Source organism: Adelges cooleyi, unplaced genomic scaffold (assembly GCF_023614345.1).
Source record: "Adelges cooleyi isolate 19-005CV unplaced genomic scaffold, UGA_ACOO_1.1 ACOO_flye_CR_arks_rails_tigmint_CR_PRNA_376, whole genome shotgun sequence".
NCBI classification, from domain to species: Eukaryota; Metazoa; Arthropoda; class Insecta; order Hemiptera; family Adelgidae; genus Adelges; species Adelges cooleyi.
Genome location: NW_026096053.1, coordinates 14799917 through 14823777, shown reverse-complemented (window position 1 = coordinate 14823777; position 23861 = coordinate 14799917). Strand labels below are relative to the sequence as shown.

The window sequence follows — 23861 nt, the reverse complement described above, 5'->3', positions numbered from 1 at the left end:
TGAATGAAGATCCGACATCGTGGGTAATAGGTACAATAATAGCCAGCCAATGGAAACATGTGCAATGTCAATGTTGTCGGATATAGGTCCCAGACCTATTAGTAGTTAAGAAAATGAAAACTCAACTTCCAATGCACTACAAAGAAAATGTTTTAAAGAATGTCGTTGTGAAACTAAATCCGAAGAAAGATGTTGAAGAAGCTGTATTGTTAAATTTTCATTTTGATTCAGTGCCTGCCGGAACCGGTGTTAGCGACTGGGGTGTTCAATGCGCGGTTATGATGGAACTTCTTTGAGTCTTAGCCAAATGCCACAATTTGAGGATACCGATAATATTTTTATTCAATGGTGGGGAAGAAATAGGCTTACAAGTATCGCATGGTTTTATTACTCAACATCCGTGGACTAAATACATAAAATATTTCATTAACCTAGATAGTTGTGGAGCAGGCGGCAAGGAAATTATGTTCCAGACCACTAAGTCGAATTCATATTTGGTGGATTTATATGCTCACTTGGTACGCAGCCGCAAGGCCAAGTTATAGGTGAACAAATCTTCCAGACGGAAATCCTTCCATCGAATACGGATTTTAGATTATTCAGAGATTTAGGAAACTCATCGGGTCTAGATTTGGCTCACTACAAAAATGGATAAGTTTACCATACTAAATATGATGACTTGAATCAAATTGTACCAGCAGTGCTACAAAATACCTATTAGCGCTGAGTATACATTTCTCGTATACAGAACTATCGGGAGTGCTATATAATTTCACAGTTGCTCTGGTATCATTTATTTCTATATTTTTGTCGTTGCGCCAAACAACAATTACAATGAATCATAAAATATACAACTTGCATTTTTAACTATCTTAGCAGGGTCACTTTGTACGATTTTACTTTCTTCTTTATCGAGCGTCTTAGTGGCATATATTCTGGACATGCTGGGATGTTCTACGAGTTAGTATAACAACAATATCAATTTAATTGTCAATTTTGAAATTTCAATATTAACCATATTGTTAGTTACAGTTTTAAATACAGTTACTGTTAAGTGAATATGGTTTTAATAAATCCACAGTAAATATTACAGCATCTTGTGAATGGGTTGTACACAAAAATATCATACTTGACAATGAATTCCAAGAATTAATAAATGATTCTCCATTGTGGGTCCATGTAAATTATGCTGTATCTGTCTAAGGTGTTTATGTATTTGTTAATTGAATAAAGGTTTAAATTATTGTAGATCTACCTATATAAGTAATATTGCTCAATTTTAATTTTGTAAATCTGTTATACATTTTTATATATTTTATTTATAAGAAATGAAAATATATCTTTAAAATTTATCATTAAAACCAAATTGTAAACTGTAAACAAGTACTTGCTCATTATTTTTATTTATCAATACTTAATTATTTATGTTATTAGTATTGTATGTATACCAATTATTCAAACTAGGTAATTTTATATAAAATTTAATTGTATTCATTTTAAGAAAACAATAACCGTTTTTTTCAAAAATTGTAAACAGAACGAAATGTTGTTAACAGTTATATAAATAATGTATATTAAAGTTAAAATTTAATTTTTGCTATTTTATTAATATAGTTTTAATTAAAATAGATAATTTTAAAATTATATTTTATTTTTAGAATCCACATTGTACCTATGAAATATTTATTATTATACACCTTGTCTAGGACATAGGACACAGTTGGCTTCTTCATGGGTGAGGTCTTAGCTCTAGCTATTGCTGATGACGTGATCTAAGTGGCAGAAACGCCAGCGGGTCTCAGTTAGGTTGACGGATCGTATGAAAGAATCAGGCACGAGGTTGAATCTTTCAAAGAGCTAAACTCTTACCATGATACCTTCGGGGAGTGATCATCGAGTGAATGTTACCCAGGAAATGTACTCCGTTTAGGGGTCATTGCAAACATAATAATAACCGCTTCGTTGTAAACTACAAAAATAAAAGAAGACTAATAAGTAATATGCTAACGTTTGGACATAATGACTTTCTAGTGAGCCTAAAATAGATTGTAAATTCATTCGATTGACCAGTCATCTGTATTCTTTCTCAATTGGAAGTCTGAACATTTTATAAAAGACAAATACTATTAATCACAATTCACATCAAAGTAAAGCTTGGAAATTATTTGTATGCAAGAGAAGTCAATTCTACTATGTGACTCATGTTTACGGTTTACAAAGATATAATAAATAATAATTTTGAGTAATCACTAATCTCAATCGAGAAGTTAAATTTTAAACATTTATCCACGGTTAGAAAATATAGGTATGCCAGCAACTCGTGATAACCACAAAATGGCTTCAAGGGTTCTCGCGCTACCGGCGAACGCCACGTTAGAAAATGTTATCACGCAAGTTCCTGACATACCTCTTTACTATGCCTTTATCACGATGAACACTGATCGTGTTATCACTTAACTTTTTTTTGTTACAGATTTTAGATTAGCTGATAACACATTGGTTTAGCAATTTCATGTTTTAATTTATCCATATTGAGTCATAACAGCTCATAGAACTGTATTGTTTTTTTGTAAATCGTATTAAAGTCTTACATATTTACCTATTATATTGTACATTATTACCTAGTTTTAGTTTTAGTTCGTGTTGATTGGAATGGCAGCAATGGATAGTATCCTTTTTATTTACACACAGTCATACATTGATCATTATTATTCAAATGTATAATTATATTATTTAGGATAATTTAAACATACGAATACGGTTCATCGTGTACTTTATCTTTAGGTTCAATAAAAAATTGTTTTTTTCCTATTCACCCAAATAGATCATTTGTTTAACTTGAAATTTGCTGTTAAAGAATTGGAAAGAAATTCAAAGAAATGCGAAAAAGAAGAAAAGGCAGAAAAATTAAAAACAAAAAAAGCTATTCAAAAAGGCCAGATGGAGGTATGTCAACTAACAATTTATAGTTTACTTTATTAGTAAGTTAACCTCCGAGCATTCGTGCTGCGATGTTTAAACCGAAATTTAATTTCTGTATTTCAGTCACGGTGTTAAAACCGCGTATGAGAGCACTTGGAGGTTAACAGACTAGAAAAATTATAAATGTTTATTAAATATAGAAGAATATTGATCTAGCAAAAACTGTACAAAACCCTGTGATTGATAAAAGTTTTGAATTTATACGTAAAAACTAACAAAAAAATTAAAATATTATTTTTAAAGCTAAAACTAAAGTAAAATATAGTGTAGTTTCTTATGGACTTGATAAGCAAATATTATGTCATCATTTTTTGAAATTATTCAATTGCCCCATAATTCACCAACAGCTGCTATGAATATTCGGTGTGTAGTTGTAACTGGGCGTTTTCTTATTTTTGAAGAAGTTATGTAGTTTTTTCTACACATAATTTTTCCATTAAGATATATCAGTTAGAAGTAACAGATTACCTTTTATTCTGCCAATTTTTTTTATAATTAAATAATTTTTTCTTTGAAGGCAAGAGTTGGGAAGTGTGTCAAGAGGGTGTATATGTTATACACAACCTTAGACAGCAAACAATTTAAAAATCATTTTAAAACTAATACCTTTAAGTTTTGCATTGAAGATATAATAACAGCGTTTCTTATTTTTCTATGTATTCGTTTATTCAGAAAAATATAATATTTTTAATTTATAAACTATAATTAAATGAATTAGGATTTAGAAACCGTAATTTCCCTAGCAGTTACATCAATTGATAAATCCTTATTCTAGGTAGGTAGAGTAGCTTTTTAAAAACTTAATTTAAACAAAAACAAATGAGTTGCCCAAAAATAACATCGCATTAATATGTAGGGTACATTTTGTTTTTTTATAGGTTGCACGCATACATGCTGAAAATGCAATAAGGCAAAAAAATCAATCCATTAATTACTTAAGAATGAGTGCAAGAGTAGATGCCGTTGCTTCCAGAGTTCAAGGAGCTCTGACAACCAGAAAAGTATGTTTTATTTTAACATTGTAATTCCTAACCTAACGTAACTTTGTATCGACACTCATTGTGTAAACTAACAGTATTCACTTCTAAACGAACAACAATTCTTCTGCTCATTGTTCATCCGAGCTGAAATTACATTGGCAATTTGAGGATTCTTAGTTTTCATATGGAGAGTTGATACTAAGTACCGATTTTATGTACATATTTATTTTTTTATAATTATTTTTCAAGGATTTGTTTGAAAATTTAAACAATCAATTTATTATAACATACTGAATATACATTTAATTTTAGGTTACCCAAAGCATGGGTGGTGTCGTAAAAGCAATGGATGCGGCTATGAAATCAATGAATCTTGAAAAAATTTCATCTTTAATGGATAAATTTGAAAATCAGTTTGAGGATTTGGACGTGCAAAGTTCTTACATGGATAACACAATGTCTCAAAGTACTACAACTGCTGTACCACAAGGTGATGTTGAAAATCTTTTGCAACAAGTTGCCGATGAAGCTGGGTACGTACAACATTATATTTTTTTGATCATGAACAAATGCGTGTCCAAAAACAAAAATCTTTCAATAATTTTTCATTTATTTATGTTTTAAAGTTTGGAATTGAAAATGGAATTGCCGTCCAATCCAACAAGTGTCAGTTCGCTCTCCACTACAACTACAGAGCAAGATGAACTTACACAACGTTTAGCACGCCTCAGACAAGCGGAGTAACATTATTAAATGATTACTTACAATACTCTTGTTGGAATATTTTTTTATTTTAATATTTATCGTGGTTGTTGAATACAATACATAAGATATTACTATAACGAAACTATATGTACCCATTATTTGTTTATTTTTTATGTATTAATTCATTTTTATTTTTAGTACAACACTATAGTATAATATGAACATTACACCGAAAATAGATTATAAATATTCATAAAGACATTGTTATTAGTTCATACGTGAACCCTGTCGCTTGTTATACATAAGTAATAATTAATAATAACATTGTAAGAACAAGCATAATAATAAAATTAAATAGATATTTATAAACCTAAAGAAATATTACTATTTCCTAATTTCAGTTGACAAAGTCAAAATTGTTGTCAATAATTATATTCGATCAGTTTTGTTTTAGTACTGAGAAAAATTTTAATATTCGCCTACAGCTAAACAAATCTGTGATTGTGCCAAAAGAAAGTAAGAGATGTCAGTATTTATGTTATTACAAGAAAGTAATATTACATTGAATCATTACTTTGACCGCACTGTAGAAATATACACAAAATAATGTTACATTTATGAATTTGTTAAATTTCACATTGGTTTAGTAGTTAAATTATTAAGATTTTTGATAACGAAAAAGTGTGGCCGAGTTGGTAAAATATCATTTGAGCTTTATGACTATTGCTTATATATATATATTTGAAGTGAATTTTTTTTTATAAATAAATGTTTGAAACAAATAAATATTAGTAAATTGGCAAACTAGTTATATTGTCCACAATACATTTTTAACAAAACATAGTTAAACTTATTAGTTTTCAAACGATAGTCAAACAATTGTATTATTATGTCCATATTACATTCATGAAAATACAAAATTTAAAACACAAAAAGAGGTATTATAAATATATTTTTTGCTTTGAATATGTTTTGTACCAACAAATTAGTTTTTTTAAAGTAGTATTAAAATTATTTGTTTAATGTTCAATAACTATTTGTCTTTATAAAAGTTACTAAGTTTAAAAAATTAAATTAAAAAAATCTGATTGTTTCATAAGAAAATAAGTAAAAACCACTTTTTTACAACTAAAAATGATGAATACGATTGTCAATAGATAAAAATTTAACTCACGATCAGACTATTTCAAAATATAACATTCTTCAAATATTTTGAAAAAAAAAATGATTATATACATTGTAAAGTACACGACTAAACTCGTTTAATAAAAAAAAACTAAGTGAAATATTAAAAACTAATTAATTTCTTTACTACAGAAAAAAGTGGGTTTTTTAGTGGTAGGAAAGGAGGGTGCGACACTTTTGCGAAGAGGTTGTTTCTAAACATTGTTTTTTTGCACGAAATTACTGCGCACGCCTATGGAATGATTTTTATTTATTTATAAAATGTTATAATTGTAAAATTTAAAAAGTGAGGGAGTTATTATAAGTTGGGACAAGAAAAATCGATTTCATTGGGTCCACAAATCAATTTTGCATCCCTTTAATTTATTTTACCTAAGAAGGTTTATTGAGCACTAACATACAGTGATTTACTATTTCTCCCTCCTCTGAATAATATTTCTGCACGCGCATATATATTATAAAATACAATTTTCTCAGAGGATAATAATAACTATTGAAAATGTTGTACACCTATAATATTACCATATATGTATCTTAAGATTACTTAGAATATTACATAATTTATGAAGATTACCAGAGATTTTCAAAAATTATATAGATTCCACCCCTTGTTAGCTCTCTGACTTTTCTTATTATATTGTTCCTCTGAAAACTTTTTTATAAATTATTTGTAACTTTAAAATTTTAGTTCTCGACACCCAACTACTGTTGTTTCAAAATAATTTTATATAAATTATAACTTAAAAGCAATAAAAAAATATACACAAATTTTCACACAATTACATTTAAATTTAAAAAAAATATATATATATATATTATAAATATATACAGTATAATTGTTAAATGATTATCGTTTTAATTCGGTTTATTAGATTTTTTTTTTGTAATTAAGTGATCTAGTTGTTTGAAGGGCGACCTCTTTTAGGACAACGAATTGTGGGCAGGTTAAGTAAGTTGAAATGTTGCGTTCCTTGTTGGTTACCTAGTAACTTTATGGGTATTTATGGAATGAATTTTAGTGGCGGTGTATTAATTCCGTTACTGTGCATTTTTCCGGATAAGCTAACTCGAGTTTTAAACAATACGTTTCGTTTGTTTTTAATACGAATGTAATGAATTCTTATCCAAATCTTGAAGCTTCTATACATGCATTTGTAACAAGAACACTGGCAAGTATTAAGTGTATGCCCATTGATTGGCGCGGCCACACGCGGTTGGGAATCGTTACACGTATGACGGGTAACATAATAATAAATGTCAAAAAATGAAAGAATAAAAAGTTAAAAATAAAATACCAAGTAAAGAAATTGAACTCGAGCCACCCCCATACCGAATAGAAACGCTACCGACTCCACCCATTAGAAAAACGCCAAAGTTGAGCAGTCCTGCGCCTCTTAAAATGTGGTACAAACATCCGTGTAAGCATTATTTAGTGCTCTTCAGTGTCTCCGAGCACAACGTTTATTAATTATAAATATATATTATCCAACGCCTAACGCCTTTGATTATAGTAATAATACTTATAGTCAAATGTTATTTATGAATGAAACGTTGAAAATATCTGTAGTTTATTTGGATATTGGGTTCCAAGAGACGCCATGGAGGAAAATAACGGACGTAAATGGTTGCAACACAATAATATTGTAATGATTTTCCTCTCGTTTGGTTCGTGTGCGGTACTTTAGACAGCCCTGCATTTAGGTTTGTTGACAAACGCAGCTGTATTTTACTTTAACAACAACAACAACAACCCAATGTATTGAACGTGCGTCGTAAAAGTAATACAGCACGGTCATAAAATTACAATTTTCATGGTCATTGCCAATTTATTTGTTATACATTCTCTTGTGCATTCACTTTCTTAATCGGGAAAACTCATCAAACGCACAAAATGTTTACGAAATCGATGGCAATGGTACAGTTAAAATATAAAACCGCACCGGTGTTAATGCCGAAGTCAAAAAAAATAATGATTACACTTAACAGAAACATCGCTTCTCTGAAAACCTGGTAAGTACCTACTAAACATTTCTAGTAAATATCATGGGTTTTGTCTAGTCGGTATAACACATTTTAGTGTCAGATAAATCTAAAACAAGTCTAAAAAGAACGATTTAAATTTTAAAGTACCTATATATTTTTAATTTAAAAAAATATATATATTTATAGTAGGGGAGACGGGGGGGGGGCGCGCGTGTAAACTAAAATGTTTATTGTAAACATAATTTTACTTAAATCGTGATTTGTTTTTGGCCCATGTAAAATTAATATACTGGCTATCGGATTAGTGTTCATTATTCGATAATTAATTTTTTAGTTTTCGAATTAAATTGATTATTTTTTAAAATGCCCGACTCCTTGAAAATACCGCGCATCGTTTTTTTTTTTTTTTTAATTATTTTTTAGAACTGGTTAATTAATTATCGAATAATTTACACTAATCTGATGGCCAGTATATTTTTACACCAAACAAAAAAATAAACATCACGATTTGGGTAAATTAAGTTTACAATATACAATTTATTAGTTTACACGCACATCCCCCCCCCCTGTCACCCCTGCTCATTTGCGCGCCATTAGCCAAAATCAATGAGTGGTATTACCCCATTCGATTTTTTCATTAGAATACAAGTGTAGTGAGGATTCAAAATATATACATCATTTGACTATGTATTTAAATTAAACCTGAGATAATGCTCAACTTAATTTGTTCGTGTTGCAACTTGCAATTAAAAATCATGTAACATAATTTAACTTACCTCGTTAAACACCACTATTTTTTTTAGCACATACGCCTTCCCTGACGTTTGGGCTTGTATCCCAGAAAATTATGTTATCAATGTTAACATTATTTTGACTGTTGATAAGTTGTATCAGCTGATCGTTTTTATCTACTATCTAGTATCTAGTAACCAAACGATATTATTGTCATATACGAGATATAGCAATGCGTGTTATTCCCCCAGTCTCCCTATAAAGATGGAAAAACCCATGGGATTTGGGAATAAATAATTGTATCTTGAAATTTAGTTTGTATTAAAAAAGTTATTTGAATAAAATTCAACTAACGATATTTCTTTAATACTATTACTATTGAACACTCGTTGACAATGTGATGTAAGGTCATTAACTCCGATCAAGGTATCGAATAGGTAATGAAAATAACACACAAAGTGAATTAAAATATTATAAACGGTATATCTAGAGAGGGGGCATAATAAAATTGTTTCCAGTGCAAAACTGTGTAATTAATTAGTATTTACACTGTAAATATAATACCCCATTCAAGTTTTAATAATTTTTTAATTAGTATTTAGTTTTTTTTAAATTCAACTTTTGAAAGTTAATAAAGAATCAAGAAACCAATAGGTTAATACTTAAAAAATCAAACTATTGTTTTTCATTAAAAATGATAATATACTTTTGTGATCAAATTTATCGAGAAATAGCGGTCGTTCGCATGAATTGTGATTATAATTTCGTAAAAAATAGTTTATTATATTTATTTACCGTTTATATTTTATAAATGGTACTTGTAATGCGATGACTATCGAGTAAAAAACAGAGAGTTCTGTAAATAAATGTTTTATAGTTTTTTTAACGGTTAGATAACATAATATTTAGAGTGGTCTAAAAAAAATAATGATAACAAATTTGATCTCATACTTCCCTAAAGTTATTCTCTAAAAATTTCTCGTGAATGCATGGAAAACATCAGATCAAATTTGTTGATATTTTTTACACATACGAAGAATATATAAATACAGGGTGATTCACAAAGATTTGACAATTTAATTATTTTTTGTTCTAGTGAATATTTTTAAGATTTTTTAAATTATTATATATTGAGCTATAAACATTACGTTTTCTATGGCACTTAACTGTTTTACTCTTTTAAATTATTTTTTTGTTACATTTTTTAAAAAAAATTCAAGATTTTCTATTAAAACTAATTTGCTGAGAATTTTGAATGGGCCATGGCCAGTTTTGGATAATTACTTTTTAAGTTAGGTTAAAATATAAGACGGGAGGTGGAGTGCGGTAGAGTAAGCCCGTAGAGTTATTTTTAACTGCTCACATTACTCTACCGCACTACACCTCCCATTTTACACTTTGAACTTCAATAACTTTAAAAAATATAATTTTAAATTATCCAAAATTTGTTGTCGATCGGTCAAAATTGTGGGACATCCTTTATATAAATATTATGATTTATAGTTTAAGCTCGTATTATGTGTACAATGTGATTCATTATCCTATTTTATCTAATACGGAATACCGTATGTATAGAAATATTAATATAATACAATTTAATCATGTTATTGACGTGCGGGTCGTAAATTATTATTGTTTTTGATTAGCCACGAAAATAATTATTGTAGAACATAAATAATAATTAATGTTGTAATCACAGTTAATAATAATTGGGATAGAAGGTTGATATTCGATCTTACTTCATTGAACCAAGTCGCATCGCATCCATTATAGTATCAGGAAAAGGTGTAGAGAATTTACTCAGTGTTGAGAAACTAATATCATCATAGCTCGGTAAAATAGAAACCAAAGCAGTTTTTAATTATCAAAGTGTGTCGAAGAATGGAATAATCACCAAAACGATACCTTTTTGACTAATGGGGGATTAATAATGTGTTCTCTTAGAAATGAAATTTGAAAAAAAAATCTAACTGAGAATGAGACGTCTTAGAGATTTGTATTTTTATTCGTTGTAGTCCTCAGAACCACTGGCCACAATATGTGCTCTTAACCATTATTTACAGCATAATTAAATTGTTATCATTAAAGTTATTGAAGTTTCAAGTTTAGGGCAGGTGGAAAGGTGGAGTGTAGTATTATTTTTATCTACGCGCATTACCCAACCGCACTTCCCCTTTTTTTAAAACTCTTATAACAATAAAAATAGCTATCATAAACTGGTTATCGACCAGTCAAAATGTTTAGTACATTATTCTCAATTTAAAAACGTAATGAAATGTATGCGTTACCATTTAAGTTTCAATAGTTTCTATCGAAAAATTTAAGTGGGGGGGGGAGGGAGGAAACAAAAAAAAATGGTTAACATTTTTTTTGGACGAAATCAAATATACTTATCTTGTAAATTGTAAGATAGATTATTATAGGATAATTTACGACATGTTATATTTTGTAAAATTCGTGTTTACTTTCAAGGGGTGTTTCCGGCATGATTTACGGCGTGACTGGTTTTGTCTTGTTATGCTACATGACAGAATGGCGGGCTGTTCTGCAGTACGTGCCCTATTACAACGGCAAGTACGGCGATTTGGTAGAAGAAGAAAGAATTGAAGCTATTAAGTCGAAAGCCGAAGACATAGAACGCCATGATAATGCTGCAAAGGGCTATGCGAATTCGAAAACGGACAAACCGCAATCAGAAAATGACGCCAAGTAGTAATAGGACATATTATTACATACATTTATTATATGTATTTTACATAGTTTGAAAATAACTTAATTGGTCTCTTTCTCATTTAGTATCTAGAACGTAAAATATGTTTATACTAACTCAGTTTTTTATTTTGTTTTAAAATTTAATTTATACTGTTGTATTTAATAATAAATACTGCTTATGTTATTGATAAACTAGTCTAAAATCCGAATGATCCAAATTGATCCGATTTTTTTAAAATTCCCAAGTTTCTAGGTATTCGCTTAACTCGATGTATAACCTTTTTTTTCGTTAAGAGACTGTCTTTTGGTCATGTTTGCCAAATTCTTGGGACCCGTCGATATCCAATCTACTCCAGGACTTAGCTCATCCTAGACTCGTCGTCAAACATATACTGAGTCTGAGTACTGTTTTTAAGAAGCCAAACTTCTTAAGTACTTAGTTCAACATAGAGTACACTTGTGTTGGGTGTGTCACTCAAACTCGTACACTGCAAACGGTAAAAAAAGTTCCAATATAGTATTGAAAATACCACCTTCTTTGGTACATTTTTTCGGTAAAAAAGATATGAGCTTGATTAAATATATTCTACTCCTTTTGGTCGATAATGTTTTCTAATTCTTTCGTGCTAAAGTCCGAAAAATTTTAAAAGGTTTCAAATGGCAACCAATAAAATTAGGTAAAAAACTCTTAATTAATCTATTGTACAAAATGTGTATAGATAATAAATAAAATTAAGTCTACAAAATAAAAAATACATTTATTAGAGAATTGGCTCGCGAAAATACAATATAAATCGACGTGTCCAAAATAAAATTAGAACGACCAAATGAAAAAAAAAAACATGCCAACAATCAACTTGTGTCATCTACCACACATAATTGCACCTGGTTAGGTGTTTAAGGTGTGTTGGTATTTTAAAACTATGCTAAAAAAAATAATTTAACTTTACAAATACAAGGTAGTTTGTAACATAGCCGAATTGTCTATGTTTTACTCGGGTAACCCGTTTTCAAGATGTGCAGCTATGAAGTAATAACAAGGTTTACCTATTTGAAGGTTCATATTATATTTTAGCTTCCTGACCTTTTAGCTAACCTAAGAAGGTGTTTTTCGAGTTAATACACACACGCCTACGGACAGTGATTCGACTTTATTTATTTTAATTTTTAACCTTGACTGAATGGATTGAGTATAATACTTAATAATAATAAAATTTAAAACTTTTTTAAAATTATATCACAAAATTGTGAATTTAAAAATAAAGTATTAATATTTTTTTGAGTTTGACTTGGGAAAAAAATACAAAAAAACATATTTAATTATTAAAAATACTTCTTGAGATTCTAACAACTGTCATATTCAGAAAATATCGAATAGTTGTTTTAGACGAATTAATGAAAAACACTTTTAATTTATATTAAATCGCGTTGAGCGACCTGTTAAACTTACCGAATGACTTCAAATTTTGTTCATCTATTTTTCCCCTTAAAATATTCATTTTTAGAGCACCACCCTAATGAGCATTAGTGATGGAGTTCAAAAATCCGAAATTTTCCCAAAAACGCTATTTAAGCCATTTAAAAATCATGTAAGTATTAAATATTATTACAATGTAGGTAAAGCCGTGTAGCTAAGTATTGAAGTAAAATATGTTTGATTAATTTTTACTGATTATTAAATTACTATTTGGTATGTTTTATATTTTTAATAAAGAGATATTAAAAATTATAATTGGCGTTAGGTTAAAATCGCAAAGGTCGTCTCGGTATTTTTTTAAAATATATATTTGTATTTATAATCGCGAAAAAAAAAGGAAAATTTGATAATAAAGTTGAAATTCCGGAACATTAAATAAAAAAAATATATAAACATAATAAAAAAAGGTATTTAAATTAAGAAAAATAAAACGAGTATTTTCTGATTTTAAATGTTAATTAACATGCGACCTTTGCGATTTATTCCGAAAATAATATGAATGTATCTATCTGTAATTATTACCATTGATTATAAATAGTAATATTTATATAATATAAATTATATTAACTATCATACCTTAAACACAGACATTTTTCATTTAATCTGCGACACAATTGTGTGTTTATATTGGTATAACATAGCTTAATGAATAATGGATACGATTATTAGATGTACATTGAGATTCGAGTTAGCAAATATTTTGGCTAACAAACAACAAATTACCATAATTTATTATTATGAGCCGCAATAACACTTGTATCGCCATCGGTTTTAGGATATACAGATGAGCGGTGCCATACTAAAAAACGGCGACCGATTGTTTGTGGGATTCCCGCTGGCAACGGAGGTACCTTCGTCATAGTTTATCGACGGGGGGATGGTAAACTATGGCAAGGGTACCTCCAATGCCAGCGGGAATCCCACATAAAATAGGTTGCCGGTTTTGTGTATATGACCGCTTACCTGTATAATATTTTAAAATCATAGGTAGGTATCGCCCGCCACCACAGATTAGATAACAACAGCTGTATACACCGCATTATCTACAACGTTCATGGGTGTATAAATGAATAATTACTAATATTGTCTGTTTATACTGTGTATTTAAGAAAAATTAAATCATAAAAAAAATAATATTTCTACTTGTGTCATGCGTGTCGGTACATTAATTATTGACTTGTACTCTGTAGCGTTTTATTTAAATAGGTTCCGTTTATAAATTAAATCTGTTTTTAAATCGAATATGGAAAATCGGATAATATACTACTATAATTTACAACTACATATACCGTTTTGGACGAGGCTTTAATTTCCTTAATGAATCATACGAACAATACCGATTCGTTCCATACGGTGAGTGATTTTTTTTTCTATATTTTATCATTTAACAATATAATAACTAAAAAAATGGTAAAAAGTAACAAAAACAAATCGGTTTCAACCGAAATAAATAAGTAGTGCAATTCTAAAACCATCGATAGATATTTTTTTAACTTGTATCAGAAAAATATGACATTTATCGCATAACAGACAACATTGTTTATGAGTCATTCAGTCATGTGTTTCCATTTTTTCAGATGATAATAAGCTATGTGCCCACCAGCAATATGATAAATCATATTGTACATTGAACAATGAATAGTTGATAACATTTATTTTACTGCCAAGTTGACGTATTACATAATGTATGTTGTGTTTTAGACTAAGTACGGGACAATGTCGCAACATCGAAAGTACGAACCGTACTCGGATAAAGAGGATTCTATACCGATTGGATCACTTAATGTATTATCAGCTAAATACGAGGTAATTAAATAGTTTTACCACTTTTGAGTTGCACACTGTTAATCGTATCGATTCGTAATTTTAATAGCTTTGTATTATTATTATTAAAATTTGTCTTTTAGAGTTTGGATTATGAAGTCGTCGAAAACTACATCTATCGAGATGAAGAACGAAAAAAAGGTTATAAATTTGTCGTTAAGAAAAATTTTGCTCGGTGGGTCACATTCTTTTGGATTGGGTTGTTTACGGCTACCATCGGAATTATCATCGATATATCTATCGAAGTGATTTCCACTTTCAAGTTTGATCATGTCAAAAAAAGTATCCTTTTACTAATACACTGCCAATTTAACTTAAAAACTGTGAAATTTATTTAAGCAGTAGTTGAACAATTTTATTATTTTATGTTTCTGACAATATTTTAGAATTATAAATACAACAAAAATATATTGGCTGTATAATATTATGTAAACCATTTTTAAAATAATATTTCAACTTTAAAACTTAATAATTTAAAACAAATATGTACATTTTTGTTGAATAATTATTTATATTAATTAATTATTGTATACTTCCTTGACTTGGAATTATTAAGGTATCGACAATTGTAGCCAAAATAATTGCCTATGGCGGCCATACCTTATGTTGTTGGCTTTTAATATTGTTCCAGTTTTCATCGGATCAATATTGGTTGCTTATGTTGAAGTAAGCTAAAACTTCATTTAATGTTTTATTTGATTCAATGTTAACTTTAATAATGTATTGTTTTATATTTTCTAGCCCGTCGCATTGGGATCTGGTATTCCTCAAGTTAAATGCTATCTGAATGGTGTGAAAATACCGCGATTAGTGAGAATCAAGACTTTGTTTGTGAAAGTTATCGGTGTCATCACTACGGTGGTTGGTGGAATGTGTGGCGGAAAGGTGAATTTCATTTCTGATATAATTTACCTTGTTTCGTTAATTTTTCATGCTTCCATATATTCACAACAAATTTACTATACTGGCTCTTGTTTTTATTTAAAAGAATATTGAATTTTATTTGACTTGAAAAATTTAAATCCTTACTGTTGAATTGTAAAAATTGTAAAGAAAAATCAGGAAAATTCGAGAGTCCAAATCGGTCAAATGGGATAATATATGGAGCGGAATGTCCCAAAAAACTTTGTTTTTTGTCATTGGATGATTTCGTTAAGGTTTTTTTTTTTTCTTAGGAAGGTCCGATGATTCATGCGGGAGCTGTTGTGGCAGCTGGCATTTCTCAAGGAAAAAGTACAACTTTCAATGTTGACTTTGGAGCGTTTAGTTATTTCAGAGAAGACCACGAAAAGAGGGATTTTGTATCTGGGGGAGCGGCAGCGGGTGTCGCGGCTGCTTTTGGTTCACCAGTCGGTAAGTCTTTTCCTATCAAGATAGTAAGCTAACCTGAACAAGTGCTTATAATAAATTAATATAGACATTTACCTATTGAAATATTGACAAATAAACTTTTCAAGGTGGTGTATTGTTCAGTTTGGAAGAAGGAGCTAGTTTTTGGAATCAAGGGCTTACGTCGAGAATTTTTTTCGCTTCGATGATATCTACTTTTACGCTCAATTCCGTCTTAAGCGCATATCATGGACATCCGGGTAGAAATTTGTATTTGATGACGCCATTTTATTTATTTATTAGCAATAGCTATTGACATTTTTGTTTTTTTAATTTTATTAGGTGAATTAACTTTCTGGGGATTGTTGAATTTTGGGAAATTTACCGATTTTGCATTATCGTATACAATGTTTGAGCTGCCGATTTTTGTTTGCATGGGAATTTTCGGCGGACTGACCGGAGCGTTGTTCTGTCATCTTAATTATAGGTTGACTGTTTTTAGAATGAGGTAAATTATTTCATAATAATTATATACATGTTTTGGCTGTATTTTAACATTTATAAATGTGGTACAAACACTACAGAAGTAAAATGTTTTTTTAATGCATTTATAGGACATTAATCAGTCCTTGGAAAAAAGTATTAGAAGCGGTTTTCGTTTGTGCGTTTACAGCGACCATAGGTTTCTCGCTATCTTTATGGCAAAATGACTGCAAACCGATAGGACTCGATCCAACAAGAGTTCCCGTTCAGGTATTAATGTAATTCTACGTTTTTTTAAATATTTTTATATATGCGAACAGTTCTTGACAAAATCTTCTAGTTAAACTGTAACGATGGAGAATATAGTTCTATGGCGTCGCTGTGGCTTCAAATCCCTGAAGCATCTGTCAGATCCTTTTTCCACGATCCAGCGGGTAAAACAAATGTTAATATAAGGAAATTAAATTTAAAAAAAAAATAAAATTTTTTTGATATGAATGTAGGATCATTTGATATATCTACATTGGTTTTGTTCGCTCTTACATACTATTTCCTATCGATTTGGAGTTACGGACTAAGTGTGAGCGCAGGTTTGTTTATACCTATGTTGGTCACAGGAGCAGCATGGGGACGACTTATCGGAATTGCCGTCCAAAGTATTTATCCGGATTTGGTACGTAACCGTTTTTAGTTAAAATTACGTATTTTATATTCATATATTCATTTTAGGACGTCGGAAGATACGCACTAATTGGTGCTGCGTGCCAACTAGGTGGTGTTGTTCGTATGACGATTAGCCTTACGATTATTCTGATTGAAGCAACGGGCGATATAACATTTGGTCTGCCGCTTATGATTTGCCTGCTTACAGCCAAATGGATTGGTGATTATTTTACCGAGGTAAAATACTATTATTTATTAACAATAGTTATTAAAAATTATTCCTTATTAAATTTGGAAGTTTTGTAGTTCGTTATTTTTTAAATAAATAGTATTTTCAGTTCACATCTTATTGGCAATCAAACTGTAAATGACACATTTGATATGACACCTATGTTAGGTTTAAATATCAAATAGGATACTTGTTAACATATATAATGTATGTATATTTTTTTTTAGAGTATTTACGACATTCACATTCAATTGAGTGGAATACCGTTGATGGCTTGGGATCCACCGCCGTTATCTTCAAATATTTATGCTAGTGAAGTGATGTCTCATCCTGCGACGGTGTTTAAATCAAAAGAAACTGTTGGCAAGATAGTTGATACTCTTAAAAAATATACCTATAACGGATTTCCGGTAGTCGACGATATCTATGTTACTGAATCGGTAGTTGTTTTATACTTAATGTTAAAATTTAATTCAAAAGTTTTTGATCTGTAATTTATAATATATGAAAACGTAGGAAGAAGGTAATTATAAACCAAATGGTCGTTTGCGTGGTTTGATACTTCGATCTCAGCTCATCGTCCTGTTACAAAACAAAGTATTCAACGAGGCACTAGATGCTTGGGACAACGTAACTCCAACGACGTTCAGACACGACTACCCCAGATATTCAAAAATAGAGGTAATTGAAATAAATGACCTATTGTACGTTGACATTTCCAAGGCCGTAAATAACAAACATTATCACATTGGCGTAAATCAAATCTGGACATTGTTTATTTAAATAACAATTCAAATAATAATAATAATAAAAAAAAAAAGTATTTTTAATTAAACAAATACCCAAATATTAAGAACTATTTTTAAGAATTAACTATTTGCAGTAGTTTGAATATTTTTGGGTTAAGATTTGGGTAAATTTTTTGTTTTAAATTCTTTATATGTTACACATTAATTAATTGCTTATTAATTTGTTATTGTTTTTTAGAATATTGAGGTCTTAGACAGTGAGCGAAACTATACGGTTGATCTGTTAAGATTTATGAATCCGTCCCCATACGTTGTGCAGCATGTAAGTTGAATACAAACAACAACTTAATATTATAATCTAACAATTGTCTTAAAAACGAGGCCAATAGTTTATATTGAAACTTTGAAAACATCAGCATATAAACCTTGTATTTATTTTGCCCAATTTAGATGGCGTCTTTACCAAGGATATTCCGCCTATTTAGAGCGATGGGATTAAGGCACATTGTCGTGGTAAACGACTCAAACGAGGTTTGTCTAATTTACTTTTACCATTCCGTCATCATATAATATAGTTTATACGGGTCTCGAAGGCCCAAAGCGGCCGTCATGAGACTATTTCTGTACGAATTCACTTTCGGAGCATGTCATCAGTCTGTCATTATAGAGTCTGTTTGGCGGCTCCTTTTCTCTAGACGGCCAGCAAACAGATAAGAACTGTTTGATCGACTGTCAAACCAGTAGCAGACAGCTAACACACTGCCTACCTTATCCATTCTCTTTCTGCCATAAATATTATTATATAAGATAGAAAATGTTAAGTCTAATATTGGTTATAAATGTTTCTTCATTTTAATTATAGGTTGTCGGGGTCGTTACTCGTAAAGACTTGACTCGTTACAGAGAATGGAGACATCGAGGTCAAATCGGAGTAGTGGAACTTAAAGTGTCTGCTAAATTGTAGAAGTAGTTGTTTATGTCGATAAAACATGTATTTATTCAAAAACATTGACCTAAAGTTAAAATTGTTACCAATTCAATTATCATATATATTATTATTTTATAGTTATCGTATTCTTATATACATTATCAGAAAACTAAATTATTATTCTTTTACATATAAATATAATTATTCCTACTGTGATAATTTTGTTTGTTTCTTTTTAGCTTTAGATAATATTATAAATATATATATATATATATATTTTTATATTCATAGTTATTCACATTCTTATATTTATACTTTGTTGTAAATAATGACTATAATAAAAATAAAAATAAAGTTGTTTTATGATAAATGTTCAACAATTGCTTATTATTAATATTGGCAGTGAATTTTATAATCGATAAAAAATAAAATAAAAGTGTAGATGTTTTTATAGTAAGAGATGACTTGTGCTAACAACATTACTATTGTCATATTATGTAGTGTGACATGGGAATTAAAGTTGTACCAGCCAGTTGTAATTCATTAAGAGTGTTAACACTTCAATAAATACTTATATTAAAATGTATTATCATTTTACATGATTTGCCAAGTTAAGCTCACTATATTGAATGTTCAAGAAAAATTAAATATAATAAGTTGTGGTAAAATTGAGGTGTTAAATGTTAAGATCATTGCTAATTGATGATATATTTGAAATTAAAAATCAATACATAAGTATACATTTAGGGATACAATTTTAATTAAAAATTTGTTATTTTGCTCTCAATAAATAAACGTACCAAAAATTATACATAAATATATATATATATATATATATATATATATATATATTTATAATAAAAAATAAAACAGTTGAACATTAGCTAGAAAATAACGTAAAAGTTATATTATATTCTAAATAATATTAAATTTGTGACGAGTATCACGCCGTTATGAATATGAGTATCATAAAATTGTACAATTAATATTGTAAACTTAATTTAGTATTTTATCGATAATTTAGTTACAATAAATTTTTGTCTAATATATATAATATATTAGGTTAAAAAACATGTTGGGCACATCAAGCCTATCCCACAGTAATGATTTTATTTAACTAATGACAAATACAAATTAAGTATTAATGAATATTTTAAAATTTAGGCAAATCAACTTCAATTATTTTAATAGGAAATAATATGAAGAAAAACAATGACACAAATCATTATTATTTTACCTTTTTAAAAGCGCTTATAAAGACCAAAATTGAAATAATAAAATTAAAGTTACCTAGCAATCTGGTCTTAACAGAATTTCCACCGGTTACCACATTCGTTGCACATTACAAACGTCGTCATAGGTTCATCAGCACTTCTCGTTTGGATTTGATTGTAGGTGCAATTTCGTTTTTTACATTTACCGCATTTCAGCAAGTCAGTTGTCGTTCCTTGAACAGTGGCCAGCTGAGCGTCGTCGATGGTCTCTTTGATGAGTTTGTTTCTTAATGTTTTCATCTCGTCACTGGCCATTTCTTCGGAAGTCATTTTGGCCAACTGAGCAGCTGTAATGGCACCGACAATGAAGTTGTTTCTTAATTGCGGGTTTTTAGCGTCTTTCAAGTTGGAATATCTACTCCTCACTCTGTTCTTATAACGGGCGTCAGTATTTTTGAACTCTAAGAAAATGGCGTCTTCTAATTCGTCTGCAAGTTCTTCAACCGACGCGCAACCACTATTTTCATCCTCCGTTCTTAACGCCGAAACAAGTAGTTCGCGGCATTTTAAACGCACAGCATCCGTCGTCGATGGAGTAGGAAAGACTACCGGCTTTGGGGTGTCTTTCTTTGAATCGATTTTTTGTTCTTTTTCTTCGGATTTTTTTCTCTCTTTCTTTTCCTTTTTGGGTTCTTGCGCTGCCGTTTTGTCACCGCTAAGTAACTTTTTCCAATTTTTAATTAATGCTTTCGAAAAAGTGATTACTTCCTCGTCTTTACAACTCTTCCGAAAAGAATTCACCGTCATTCCCACTCGAGTTTTGGTAAGAATGTCCAAAGTTATAGGCAAATCTTTAAGGGCCTTTAGCAAATCGAGCGCTTGGGTTTGGTCGGCGTTTTCGTCCGACATATTCTGTAGTTTTTGTTGTATTTTTATTATGTCTTTTTCCACCGACATCGTTGTACTTATGTTGTATTCTCAATACAAGTGTGGATTAAAATATCGACCTTACTGATTCCGATAATAGTATCCCGCGTGAAATTAAAATTTAAGTATTTCTACAGTCAAAACATAAGACGGTATGAACGACTTTAGTACGTTGAAAAGAAAAAGCAATCGTGCAACTTCACTTAAAGCTATGGATTTAAATCGAATTGCTTTTCTAAGGTATTTATGTCAAAACAAAAATACGTGATTTGTAAAAAAACAAAGTGGATAAATTAAAAATTAAAATCGAAAAGTTGTTGTCGGTCGTCTTAGGTCCGTGCAGTTCTGTTGATAAAAACTAGGCTTTAGCTCGAAGCCTCTAGATAGTGCTACCAACGTGAAGTCCGGCGATTCCCGACTCTTGGCTACACTGTGTAATGTTACCGGCAAAATGATAATTTTTGTACTCTTATCAGTTTTAACATGGACATCCGACATGATAAATTTTTATAAAAAATTATTTAATTTTCATTTTGATTTAGTTGTAATAGTAATTTTTTTATATTATACCTTATTGGCTTTCCCCTACGACGACGATCTAAGTCCTAAATAAGGCTGTCTTTGTTTTTTAGAACTTTTAATTTACTTCACCTACCTTACACTTATTATTTATTAGAAATCAGTCATTAATGCCGAGCTTCCTTGAAGTCGCAAGTTTTTAAAATTCATCATTAATGAATAGAATTAATAAACATTTAAAATTGTCACATTTAATGGCATTGAAACATTGTTTATTTAGCACTTATAAATTATGTCGTTCGTGTCATACAAAAGTGAGTCTTTTATTATCATAGTAATTTTTTTTTAATAAAGTTTATTTTTTTGTTATTTACAATTAATATACAATGCAATCATTTATCAGGTCAATTGGCATGATAGAATATTTTCGGGTATTCAACCGACAGGCACGTTGCATTTGGGTAACTATTTTGGCGCTGTGTCCAAATGGGTGCAGCTGCAGAATGAAAACAGAGATGTTATATTTAGTATCGTCGACTTGCATTCAATCACCTTACCCTATGTCAGTTCTTAAGTGAACAGTACTTATTTTAACTATTTGGCTATTATGATTAGACAAATTTTGATTATTTTTTAGGACGCTAAAAAACTGGAAAAAAATGTATTGCTTATGACGGCCAGTTTAATCGCATGTGGTATTGACCCCAACAAAAGTGTTCTCTTTTTGCAGTCTCGGGTATGTAAGCATATAAAACTATTTCAGTAACTTTTTTTTCTCTTATTTAATTTTACTATTTGTATTTAGGTACCTGAACATACACTTTTAAGTTGGGTCCTGGGATGTTTGACTACTATGCCTAGATTAGGCCAGTTGCCTCAGTTTAAAGATAAGTCGTCAACATTAAAAGATGTACCACTTGGTCTATATTTGTATCCCATTTTACAAGCTGCAGATATATTATTATACAAGTATTAAAATCATTAGGTTAGTCATTTAAACTACTATACTAAACTTGTATTTGTTTAAGGGCTACTAAAGTACCTGTTGGGGAAGATCAGGTACAACATTTGCAATTAGCTCATTTTTTAGCTCGTACGTTCAACAAACGTTATGGCGTTACTTTTCCTGTACCGGAAATTATTTTACAAAGTAAAATAACTAATAGATTATTATTTTCCAAATAACATTTTTAAAATTTTTTGTTGAATTGTTTAGAGGACATTTCTTCAAGAATACGAAATTTACGCGATCCTACCAAAAAAATGTCAAAATCCCATCCTGACCCACGAAGTCGAATTGAAATCACTGATGCGCCTGATGTAATTAGGGAGAAAATAAAAAAAGCTGTTACCGATTGTACTTCAGAAGTCACTTTCGATCCAGTCAATCGACCAGGAGTTTCAGCACTAATAGCTATGCATTCCCTTGTCACTGAATCTTTGCCTGAAGAAATATGTGAGGAGAATACGTTGTTGGATACCGGACGGTAAATTCTATTAACTCGTTCCCTTGTCATAAACTCTAAGCTTATAATCAATTCAGTACTTGTTATAATATTTTAATAACTGTTTGAATTGATTATGTTAATTTTATATGATTTCAAAGGTACAAACAAGTAGTAACTGAAATATTGGTGGAAAAGTTTTCACCTATTCAGAACGAAATAGTTAAATTGATGGATTCCCCCGACTATTTATGTAATGTGCTTCAAGACGGACAACAGAGGGCTAGTTTAATCGCCGAAGAGACATGGTACGAAGTAGCATCCAAAATAGGCACTCTACCTAGAAGTTCAAACGAAAGTTTAAATTTATTTAATAACAAAAATGTTGATAGATAGTACACAATTTTTTGAATTTTTATTAGTTTTAAAAATACAATACTCCGAAATTAGTTGTTTTAGAACGCTACAACTATATATTCATAAATATAATATGATTGTTATATTATTGTAACATCTGATATAGGAACCGAAATCCAACTATATAAATTCACTTAGTATTTAAATTTTAATGTTTTGTTTTTTTAATTTTTATTAAAATAAGTGTTATTTAAACTGTACGGCGTTTGTAATGTAATTCATAGTAAACTGAAAGGTATTGCATTATTGCAATTATTACTAATTTGTAGTGTAAATTGTTATCAGTAATATTTTGTATACACGCCATTTATCGTTATCAGTTATCTCGTAGCTGCTGGTCGCGAGTTGGACGTAAAACGGCCTTATCAGCTTTCGCGA

At 30.0% G+C, this 23861-nt stretch overlaps 5 protein-coding genes across 5 annotated transcripts; 4 read left to right on the top strand and 1 right to left on the bottom strand.

The window, feature by feature from the left end:
* Positions 1–2502: 2502 nt before the first annotated feature.
* On the top strand, positions 2503–4809 carry LOC126840320 (charged multivesicular body protein 1b). Its single transcript, XM_050575977.1, has 5 exons — positions 2503–2668; positions 2825–2946; positions 3861–3983; positions 4275–4495; positions 4589–4809. Exons 1-5 carry the CDS (start codon positions 2653–2655, stop codon positions 4704–4706), a joined length of 600 nt encoding a protein of 199 aa, XP_050431934.1. The 5' UTR covers positions 2503–2652; the 3' UTR covers positions 4707–4809.
* Positions 4810–7381: 2572 nt separating this feature from the next.
* Positions 7382–11471, top strand: LOC126840641 (uncharacterized). The gene is made up of 2 exons (XM_050576516.1): positions 7382–7862; positions 11040–11471. The coding sequence occupies exons 1-2, from the start codon at positions 7744–7746 to the stop codon at positions 11278–11280; spliced, it is 360 nt and encodes a 119-aa protein (XP_050432473.1). The 5' UTR covers positions 7382–7743; the 3' UTR covers positions 11281–11471.
* A 2357-nt stretch (positions 11472–13828) lies between these two features.
* Positions 13829–19180, top strand: LOC126840640 (H(+)/Cl(-) exchange transporter 7-like). The gene is made up of 17 exons (XM_050576515.1): positions 13829–14109; positions 14458–14562; positions 14664–14862; positions 15137–15246; positions 15322–15465; positions 15756–15933; positions 16038–16169; positions 16252–16417; positions 16524–16662; positions 16733–16826; positions 16896–17065; positions 17122–17292; positions 17512–17724; positions 17801–17965; positions 18272–18355; positions 18484–18564; positions 18896–19180. The coding sequence occupies exons 1-17, from the start codon at positions 14074–14076 to the stop codon at positions 18995–18997; spliced, it is 2289 nt and encodes a 762-aa protein (XP_050432472.1). The 5' UTR covers positions 13829–14073; the 3' UTR covers positions 18998–19180.
* A 700-nt stretch (positions 19181–19880) lies between these two features.
* LOC126840538 (transcription elongation factor S-II) lies at positions 19881–21436 on the bottom strand. Its single transcript, XM_050576364.1, has one exon. It carries the CDS (start codon positions 21130–21132, stop codon positions 20266–20268), a length of 867 nt encoding a protein of 288 aa, XP_050432321.1. The 5' UTR covers positions 21133–21436; the 3' UTR covers positions 19881–20265.
* A 163-nt stretch (positions 21437–21599) lies between these two features.
* LOC126840360 (tryptophan--tRNA ligase, mitochondrial) lies at positions 21600–23639 on the top strand. The gene is made up of 7 exons (XM_050576037.1): positions 21600–21935; positions 22025–22183; positions 22259–22357; positions 22427–22590; positions 22650–22771; positions 22838–23108; positions 23228–23639. Exons 1-7 carry the CDS (start codon positions 21837–21839, stop codon positions 23460–23462), a joined length of 1149 nt encoding a protein of 382 aa, XP_050431994.1. The 5' UTR covers positions 21600–21836; the 3' UTR covers positions 23463–23639.
* The last annotated feature ends 222 nt before the right edge of the window (positions 23640–23861 follow it).

What these genes read in the sequence shown, in the direction of transcription:
- LOC126840641 (XM_050576516.1), top strand. Translation starts at nt 7,744, where the DNA reads ATGTTTACGAAATCGATGGCAATGGTACAGTTAAAATATAAAACCGCA. An exon ending in ATCGCTTCTCTGAAAACCTG is followed by an intron (nt 7,863 to 11,039) that starts GTAAGTACCTAC and finishes TTTACTTTCAAG; the next exon opens with GGGTGTTTCCGGCATGATTT.
- LOC126840538 (XM_050576364.1), bottom strand. Translation starts at nt 21,132, where the DNA reads ATGTCGGTGGAAAAAGACATAATAAAAATACAACAAAAACTACAGAAT.
- LOC126840640 (XM_050576515.1), top strand. Translation starts at nt 14,074, where the DNA reads ATGAATCATACGAACAATACCGATTCGTTCCATACG. An exon ending in TATTGGTTGCTTATGTTGAA is followed by an intron (nt 15,247 to 15,321) that starts GTAAGCTAAAAC and finishes TATATTTTCTAG; the next exon opens with CCCGTCGCATTGGGATCTGG. An exon ending in TGGTAAACGACTCAAACGAG is followed by an intron (nt 18,565 to 18,895) that starts GTTTGTCTAATT and finishes TTTTAATTATAG; the next exon opens with GTTGTCGGGGTCGTTACTCG.
- LOC126840320 (XM_050575977.1), top strand. An exon ending in GAGCTCTGACAACCAGAAAA is followed by an intron (nt 3,984 to 4,274) that starts GTATGTTTTATT and finishes ATTTAATTTTAG; the next exon opens with GTTACCCAAAGCATGGGTGG. An exon ending in CAAGTTGCCGATGAAGCTGG is followed by an intron (nt 4,496 to 4,588) that starts GTACGTACAACA and finishes TATGTTTTAAAG; the next exon opens with TTTGGAATTGAAAATGGAAT.
- LOC126840360 (XM_050576037.1), top strand. Translation starts at nt 21,837, where the DNA reads ATGAATAGAATTAATAAACATTTAAAATTGTCACATTTAATGGCATTG. An exon ending in GTCGTTCGTGTCATACAAAA is followed by an intron (nt 21,936 to 22,024) that starts GTGAGTCTTTTA and finishes ATCATTTATCAG; the next exon opens with GTCAATTGGCATGATAGAAT. An exon ending in ACGTTGTTGGATACCGGACG is followed by an intron (nt 23,109 to 23,227) that starts GTAAATTCTATT and finishes ATGATTTCAAAG; the next exon opens with GTACAAACAAGTAGTAACTG.